This window comes from Amaranthus tricolor, chromosome 11, assembly GCF_026212465.1.
Source record: "Amaranthus tricolor cultivar Red isolate AtriRed21 chromosome 11, ASM2621246v1, whole genome shotgun sequence".
NCBI classification, from domain to species: Eukaryota; Viridiplantae; Streptophyta; class Magnoliopsida; order Caryophyllales; family Amaranthaceae; genus Amaranthus; species Amaranthus tricolor.
Window position 1 is genome coordinate 20,435,087 of NC_080057.1, and position 9,160 is coordinate 20,444,246.

General features: G+C 32.9%; 1 protein-coding gene across 1 annotated transcript; it reads right to left on the reverse strand.

Moving 5' to 3' along the window:
- On the reverse strand, positions 1-8,059 carry LOC130826781 (phosphoinositide phosphatase SAC2-like). The gene is made up of 15 exons (XM_057692366.1): positions 7,438-8,059; positions 6,480-6,684; positions 6,231-6,396; positions 5,357-5,579; positions 5,080-5,156; positions 4,773-4,960; positions 4,600-4,697; positions 4,370-4,503; positions 3,846-4,263; positions 3,203-3,324; positions 2,931-3,044; positions 2,139-2,318; positions 1,745-1,918; positions 1,594-1,660; positions 1-498 (listed from the first exon to the last, which is right to left on the reverse strand). The coding sequence occupies exons 1-15, from the start codon at positions 7,594-7,596 to the stop codon at positions 415-417; spliced, it is 2,409 nt and encodes an 802-aa protein (XP_057548349.1). The 5' UTR covers positions 7,597-8,059; the 3' UTR covers positions 1-414.
- Between the last annotated feature and the right edge of the window lie 1,101 nt (positions 8,060-9,160).

Here is a 9,160-nt window from a genome sequence, read left to right on the forward strand (position 1 = left end):
TTCAAGAGGGAAGATCACCAAGACATATTTTTAAAAAAATTAGATATGTATATATATACAACTAATTGTAATTATGGAATCAAAGAAATCTAAGTATACTTAGAATATCAAAAGGTAGCAGCTGCAACATGTAATGCTATGTTATACCAGATATATACAAGAATGAGTAAAGGAGAGCATTTTAAATTCAGAGAGGAGATAAGAGGACCTCCATAAAAAATAAATTAGTTGAATTAGCGGTCAATATGCTCATGGTTGTTTCTCTGTTGGATCATTTGAAATGCTATGTCAAGACCTCTTCTTTTTTTCGCTGTCTTTGCTATTTATTCTGTTTCCACAACCCACATCCTTCGGTGGGGGTTGGTTCAAAAATGGTGGTGATCATTCGAATCTATGCAGTTTGGTGGTGAAAGACTAAGCTAAAGTTGCTCCATACTCGACCCACTGAACAAAGCTAGCAGGAAATTCTGCAACAGGCATTGGAGGTCGATGTTTCCCCTGCAGAGTAATAGGGAATTGGGTATATAATCTAATAGCATAAATTTATAGCATAAATTTATACAGAAGCCAAAAGGGTGATGTATAAGCAAATTCTAAAAGCCACACAGTAAACCCAAAAAGTTTAGGGGGAAAAAATGCAATATTGGAAACTAACTCAATAGCATGTAGGAAGCTGAAAGACATGATCGTGTGTAGTTTTGGATCCAAATTGTATTTAGTTTACAACAATTAATTATGTGTTTTTGTATTGTATTTAGTTTAATTCAGAAATTTGGGAGTCATGCCCAAGATTCAAAACCCCTTGAGTGAGCCAAGGAGAGAAGAAAAAGAGTTCATACACATAATTGTTTTGAGGCAAAATCTAGCACTTGTTTTTGATCATAAGTCGATGTGAAGCAAGAAGAACGCCGTTGGAAACTAGACTTCAAGATTTTTCCAATGGCATAATATACACCTCAAACAAATATCAGAGCAGAAGGTTATGATCATTTGAAGATAGCAGTTGTTCCACATCCACACGAGATCATTTAAATAAGAACTGATTCCACACAGTTTCAGCCACATTGGGATTCTTTGTCTTAAAACAATCTTCTGTTATTATTTTATATTTTTCCTATATCTTTTTTTGATAAGGATAGAGTTATTAGAATTAGTCAATAATTTATTGTTTAGCTAGTTGATATTTCATCTTTTAAAATATTCTATCTTATATATATATATACATACATATATATATATACATATATATATATATATATATATATATATATACACACACACACATCAGTCTGTCATCAATAAACTGAGTGATTTGAGTTTTTCTTTCATACTTACAATCTTCGAGCATTAGAATTTCAGTGATTTTTTTGGGTGCTTTAAAGTGAGGTTAGGAAAGCTCTCAATACTTTTCATTGAGCAGAGCATTAGTGTCGGTTTCGGGAGTGATCCAGATAGCTATCATTAGTCTATAAAGATTTTCCACGAGTGGTATGCAGTAAAATCACACCATAAACCATAATATTTTCAATGAACATCGCAAATGAATCTTAAAAAATAAGGCTCAGGGGTTCAACATAAACAGGACTGACTGACCTCTGATCCATCATACCCAGAAGTCCTGATTAAGGAACTACCACTTGGTGAATTTAAAAGTGAAGACCTGTAAGCATACAGAAAAAAAAAATGACTTCACTTATAGTTAAACATTCTGTTACATCTCCACAGAGATTGCTATGAAAATTACCTGTCATATGTGTCCTCCTCACACGAGTTTCCTGATGAAGAAATCCAGTCTACATCAAGAATATCTTGACAGTCGAATTCATTCCCGTGTTCATTGTCACAACTACATTCACCTCTAAGATATGTCTCTGGCATATCTGTGAAAAGTTGATGGGACGTCCTAGATGGGGTGAACCTAGAGATTTACACGGCAATATTTTAAGAAAAATATTCAAGGTCAAACTGTCAGTAATGAATGAAAATATCATTTATCTTGTTGTGTCACATTGTGACATTGCACAAGGAAAAGGAAGGAGTATTGAAATTATACAATTATACAAGGAATAAATATTGCTACTTTGCTGGTACAAAGTCTTCAAGTTACCACATCTAAGAAAGAATTGTAGTAGATTTACCTGGCATAAGATATATGATCTTCACATGTTGGCATCTCGGGTGTTGAGTCTGACATACGACTATTGTCTTCTTTTAAGCAGGGTAATTGACCGGAATGGTTGCTTAAATCAGATGGTGTTGCAGCTGAAGCACTATCGTACATAAGAACTCCATCGGACAAAGACCTCTTTATAAAGGACCTAAACAAAGCCATTGCTAAAGCTGTTGAGCTATCATTATTCTCTTAAATATCTATAAATAATTAGGCACTCCAAATGACACAAAAGCTTTTAAAAAGAATCTCTGAAACTAGCTAGGTATGATTTTGGTTCAGTATTATATATTTGTGCTGTGCAGATGAAGCTATTACCCATCATGAACTTTTATTTTACTGTTAAATCATATATGAGAACCATTGTACAAGGACTAGACTGTATTGTACACAAAGAAATTTGTAGTTCTTAAGGAGTTGTCCATTTTGACGGCATATCATACAGATTACAGATACAGCCTATTCACCCTGTCAATAGTATTTACAAAGGTGGAACCACATTGGAACCGTGGGTGGGTAGCACGTTTAACCATCCATTCCACACACAAAAAAACAGAATTTTGTATACAACTCTTGTCCTTGTTAGGTATATCACAATAATTTATTGTGCTTTGATGGTTGACAGCTTAATCTGGTTGTAAAGTGTAAACATTATTCTTGAGCATGAGGGAGGTCGGAGGATCAAACTTATTAGCAATTCTCCTAAGTTTATCAATTAGGTTAATTTCCACCGTTATTTTCAGGTGCGAAAATTCCATACCTGGCAAAGTCATCTGACAACGATGATGTAAGCCTCCCAATATTGTAGTGCTGATCTGAGTCAAGTTCCCATAATGCAGGCTTACCCATTTCTGGTTGAAAATGACCTAAAAACCTAGCAAAAAAAGGGTTGTAATATTTTTATTGAACTCATTAATACCATATGAAACTGAAATTGGACACCAAACACGAGAAGTAAACACCACTGAAAAATACAATTGATTAGAACACTTATAAAGACAAAATCCCTAAATGAGCCTTGTCCCATCTTACAAATTAATAGCATCTTGCTTTTCTGGATCCATGTACGCATTGTTCAAATACCGCTGTAGCGTCCTGATAAACTCTTGGGATTGTGTTGCAGCTTTCCAATGACCTTTTCGATCTGAGAATATCTGTTTAGCATCACAGCACAACACTCATGAATCTAGATTTTTGCGGAGTAATATAGGCATATTGTGAGGGAAAGAAATCTTAAAAGATAAATACAAGATAATTTAAAAGTGCAAAATTGGTACAAGCTACAGCTTAGACTCTGGAAGACAATGAAAGAATTCTCTGGAAAAATGCAACACACAAAATAAACAAAGTCGACGTCTCCTTTAAACCCTCAAATGTAATACTAACACTCAAAAAGTTGAGAAAGTCATCACAATAAAAGGCATAAACAAGGAAAAAAAAAAACTAGTTAAGGTCCAATAGGGCCAAATCTTTCATAAACTGGACACTCCCCATGATAGAATTAACATAAGGAAACGTTTCAATGAAAAGCTTCATGAAAATTTATAACAACTCTAGATCATTCATCATTGGTAGTGATACCTAATAATCTGAATTGGAGAAAAAACTATTAAATGAATACTTTCCGTGAACATTTTGTTCATTTAGCACAAGAACGATATTAGAGTTAAGGTACCTTATTATGCGCTGCAGAGCCTCCATACTGCAGCGCAAGTGTGTCACCCATGGCCTCATAAAGCCCCATCAACATCTTAGAGAAAGTGTCATCAATATCAATTTTTGGCGTAGGGTTGACTCCAATGGCATGCAACTGATGACCTAAGGAAACCAAACCATATGCATATTGGGCAGCATTTGTGCGGTCCAAACAATCAATGCAATTGGTCCTCAAGACCCCACTTTGGAACCTTGGAGTCTTCGAAGAAGAATATTTTCTCAAGGAACTTGGATCCTCATGCTCCCTCCCAGCATAGGAAATGCCACATGACATTTCAGAATTTACAAAAGGAGGCACTTGGCAATAAAAGAATCCAGTTTGGTTCAATGCACTCTCAGCCACTTTACAAAGCAGCGTCAACACCTTATCACCTTGACTGAAATAGCCACATAAATTCACTCAATTGTCATACACACATTCCCAATACAAAATAAAAAATTCATAATACCAATAACGCAAGGAAGAAATTAAAATGAACTTACACGCGATAAAGTCTTGTGAGATCCACAGTCCGAAACTTTAAGCGATTTTCTTTATCCAAAGTCTTATTGATAGAAGTAACAGCTTTAACAAACTCTGCATTGAGTACAGATTCACGAGGCTTCTTTTCCCTTGTCTATAAGTTGGTACACAATTGCTTCGTTATTAGATTTAATAAAAATAACCATGAAAAATATTGAACATTTTAATTTAACAAAAGCTAAAGCCGCACCTTTATCAGATTCAATATGAATATCGGATTACCATATCTATCCACAAGATTATGAAAGTGTCTCCGAGTTGCTTCATATTGAGAATCATCCTTTGACACTATATTCAAATAATATGTTAAATGGAATAGAAAGACAAGAAGACGATAGGAAAACAAAAATAGAGTGAACATACATATAATATCAGGTCTTAGATTCAATCTTGACGTCTCTTGAGACCAAAGAAGGGGAATTGAGCCCCTAATTTGCACAACAGAACTGATTTCTAATACATCTGCATTCGGGATCTCCTCGAAGACAATTTGCTCTGTCTCAACATCATTAGCAGCTCGACCTTTTTCATTAATACCTCGTTTCAAGAACCTGCCAACAAAAGAGAAGAAGCCCCTAAATCATCTGATGTTGTAATTTGTAATACAAGAAAACAGAACTTCATGTAAGTGTTATCAAAGTCCAAAATTGTCTGCAATGAAGATCACTACCTAGTTCCAGCATAATGACGTGATCTTCTTGCAATAAGAGTCAAATTGACAGTACGATCAGACCTTACAATTTTAACCTGAAAAAAATAGATACCACAACAGTTGGTGCCTCAGAGAATAGAATTACAACTTGGCCAGTGGCCACTCTATCTGCAACAAATAATTAATCTCCAAAAACTGCATTAGCTGATTACCAAACACAGATTATAACCAAAGTACTGGGTAACAATTACGCCAATAAAATAGTAATAATTCAAAAAGTACTAAATCAACTTACCTGTTTAAAGAAACCGTGAACCAAAGCCACAGTCCAAAGAGTATTTCCCAGAAGATTTCGAATTTCCCGAGTTAAGAATGCATTCCATACAAACATTGTTTCGTATGGAACTAATTTGTTCTCCTCATCACACAAGTTCTTTTGGAGACTATGCATAATACGGTAGGAGTAGCTGAAAAAGAAGTCCTTTGTAATGTCCACTGTGCATAGAAGCTTCTTGTATCTAATGAATTCAGCAAGAAAGAAAAAGCAAAACAGATGAATATATATGGAAATACATTGCCATTGAGAGATGAAAAAGGTAAAGAAAGAAAATTAGATGTCTGACATGAATATAAGAATGACAATTATTTACTCAACAAAAATAAAAAAGGACTAAAGAAATTGAACTTGAAGGAAGAAGAAACAATTTCTCCTTGAGCACCTGGGCAATAGAGCTTGTCTCATTCAACAACTTATCCTAAGGCCAAATACCAATGAACTTTGCCCTTTGAATTTTCTGGACAACTTGCAGTATATACAAAAATTGGATGCAATAGCAGCACTTTATAGTATGTTCAACAATATAATACATATTCTACTGTATAAGGATATAACAGTTGTAAACTACAAACTGGCAAACCCACATTTCATAATAATCCTCAAAGATTAACCAAATGAGGACTAAATAGAGCTTGTAACTTCATTAATATGCAAAAAAAAATATAACCTAAAAACCTAGATGACTGGACAAAATTTCTAAAGAAAATGGCAGGGACGAAAGAGGAATGACAGCAGCGAAAACGACAAGATCACGAATTTGATACCCTACTAAAATACAATCTCTTACAAGTATGAGTACACTTTACGTTTACATGAAGAATGAACATAAGACCTGTTTTCATTCTTAGAATTATTCGAATCAGATCGCATAGGAGAATGAGGAATTGGTATCATTTTGCTCTTGGACACAGCATATATTGCATGGCCACAAATCATCCCTACTTTCCTCCTTTCTGTTATAAGGAGCATATAATATGGCCCCAAGAATTTGATAAATCCTGAATACAGAACAAAACACCATTCAGTCAATATTTTGTAGTAAAGCAAACATCCTCAAAGATATAGCATATAAATTACTCACCCACAATCCCATAACAAATAGTAACAAATTTAAGTCCACCTGCATACATATTTCCTTCATCTATCCGTCTCAGCAAGGCAGAACACTCATGATAATTATATACAGTTGGATCTTCAAAAACTAGAAGTTCAGAAGGTGCTGATCTGTCAATTTTCAAAACTCGCCAAAATTTCTTGCTCTTATCTCTTCCCACCATATAGAAGTTCTACTCAACCCAAAAGACAAACAAAAAGTTAGTCAAAAGAAAAAAAAAATGAAATTAACTACCCCTACTCCACTCACAAATTGATCAACATCAAATATAAAGAAAAGTTCACAATCTATTTGAAGTTAGTCGGACTAGTTCAATCCAATTAATGATTTGTACACTATGAATCATTCAAAACAAATTAACAAGAGAACAATGCAATAAAAGTTCAAAAATTGGATTCACAAAACAAACAATGACAAAAATTTCTTCTATAATGGATCAAAGTATCAATGAACTACAGCAACTTCTATTAAATATAATTCAGTACATACAACTCATTGCATTTCTCAATCGAAATAACACTTGCATACAAAGGTTGGAGACAAAATCATCGAATAACTTGCATAAAAAATCAACAAGTTCATTGACCTACTAATCTAACCCTAGAACCACCAATCGTTAAAGGAGCAAAACCCTACAAAATTCAATTAGCATACAAATCAAAGTAAAATTGCAATATCGTATTTTAACTAATCATAACCATCTAGAACAAATCAATCAACAGATGCGCAACGTAGTATGAAATACACCATACATAATTTCAACTTTGAACTCAAATAAAACATTATAAACTAATCATTGACCAATCATTGAAAGAAATAAAAGCCACAATCAATTTCGAATTCACATTAAATAAAACATCAATTTTAAGACAAAAAATGGCAAATTCAACCAAATCGAGAAAAATAAAAGGTCAACTATTTATACCGCGCGAGTTTCATAGATTTTGAACTTGGCAAGATGATAAGGACCAGAATTATCTTCATCAACTTCATTACCACCAATCAACACATTTTTGCTGCCGTCGTTAATTTTCTTGTAATCATTAAAATCGTTATTGCTGCTGCTGCCGCTTTCTAAGCCCATTGCTTTCAAATTTCAATGCGAGCCGACTCAGGCCCGCGTCAACTCAGTTAAGCATACAATAACTAAACTCAAAACTCAAACAATCGATTTATATTCATACAACATTATGAAACATTGTTCAAATCAAATCAAAAAAAGAACAAATAAATTCACAAAATACCAACACAAAACATAAAATTCCGACAAAATAGCATCGTAGAAGTAAAAAAATAAGCTTCGTCAATAAAAATCTTCGAGGTTTTGTTAGAATTAGCAGAGAAAATGGAGGAGAGAGAAAGAGAAGAGAGATCGGAGGAGCAGCGTAAATCAAAAAGGGGCTTTTGAAGAGAGAGAAAATGGAAGAGAAGAACAGATCATTGGAGAGAGAAAACAGAGAGGAGAGAGAAAAATAAAGAGTTTGGCGACTGAAACAATGCTACGTGTACCACACAATTATGTCACAAAAATACAAAATTCGGAAAATGAAACCTATTTCAATCATCTCCCTCCTCATATTATTGATTTTTGGAGTACATCTCTCGTGGGCCCAATTCCTCTCGTGGGCCGCCACATCCGTTTTTTAATTTACTGCCACGTGATATTAAATAGTGGTAATAAAAATAATTTATAATATAAAATTTTATTAAATGTTTTATATCCTTTCCATGGTAATGAAATTTTAATCAAAAAGTTTTTTTGTTTATAAATTTTCATTACCATCTAATACCACATCTCCCAATAGTAATGCATTGGAATGAATTTTATAAAAAAAAATGAGATGATTGAAGTTGGACAAGCATGACCATCAAGGTAGTCAAGAGATTTTTCAACTAAAATTACACTAAATTTTTATTCCCATTACCACCGTTTATTACTACCTACCAAATGAGCTGTTAGTATTTTTATAAAATTTACAATATTTCTATATGTGGTCATTACTTAGTATTTCATTTTTATCTTCACTTTTAACTTATATCATCCTCATCTAAACATTTTTTTGATTTTCCTATAACATACTAATTTATTCATTTTTTTGGTTTTCTCATCAAATGTCTATGTGGTAAATTTGACGGGCATAAGTAGTATTTATTAGAAAAATATATTAAGAAAATATTGTGAGAATATTTTATATTTAAAAAATATTATGTTTCCATAACTATTATTTGTAAAGGTGGAAACCCTAGTGTAATTACTTGTATAAATATTCTAATTATCAATAGAAGCAAAAGGAGTCTCGTTATTTTCTATAGTATTGATTTTGATTTTGATAGTCCTTTATATTTTGATCAAAATATTACATTTGTTTTTATTTGCACTATTCTTAAACAACTATTAGTTTAATTCTCAACTTATAAGTTAAAAAAATGATTAATAAGATCTTGTTTGATTTATCTTGAAGTAAATTTTATTACTATCTATTTTATTAATAACTCACAAGTGTGTAAACGAATTACAAATCTTGTTGATGATTAAAACCAAATAAATATTTGATTAAAACAAGGGATATGATGAAAAAAATTAAAACAATAATTTATATAACTAAAGTTTTATTGTATTATTTACTTTGGTTTATGATATGGGACTT

What these genes read in the sequence shown, in the direction of transcription:
- LOC130826781 (XM_057692366.1), bottom strand. Translation starts at nt 7,596, where the DNA reads ATGGGCTTAGAAAGCGGCAGCAGCAGCAATAACGATTTTAATGATTAC. An exon ending in TATTTGTTATGGGATTGTGG is followed by an intron (nt 6,397 to 6,479) that starts GTGAGTAATTTA and finishes TTCTGTATTCAG; the next exon opens with GATTTATCAAATTCTTGGGG. An exon ending in TCATATTGAATCTGATAAAG is followed by an intron (nt 4,504 to 4,599) that starts GTGCGGCTTTAG and finishes ACCAACTTATAG; the next exon opens with ACAAGGGAAAAGAAGCCTCG.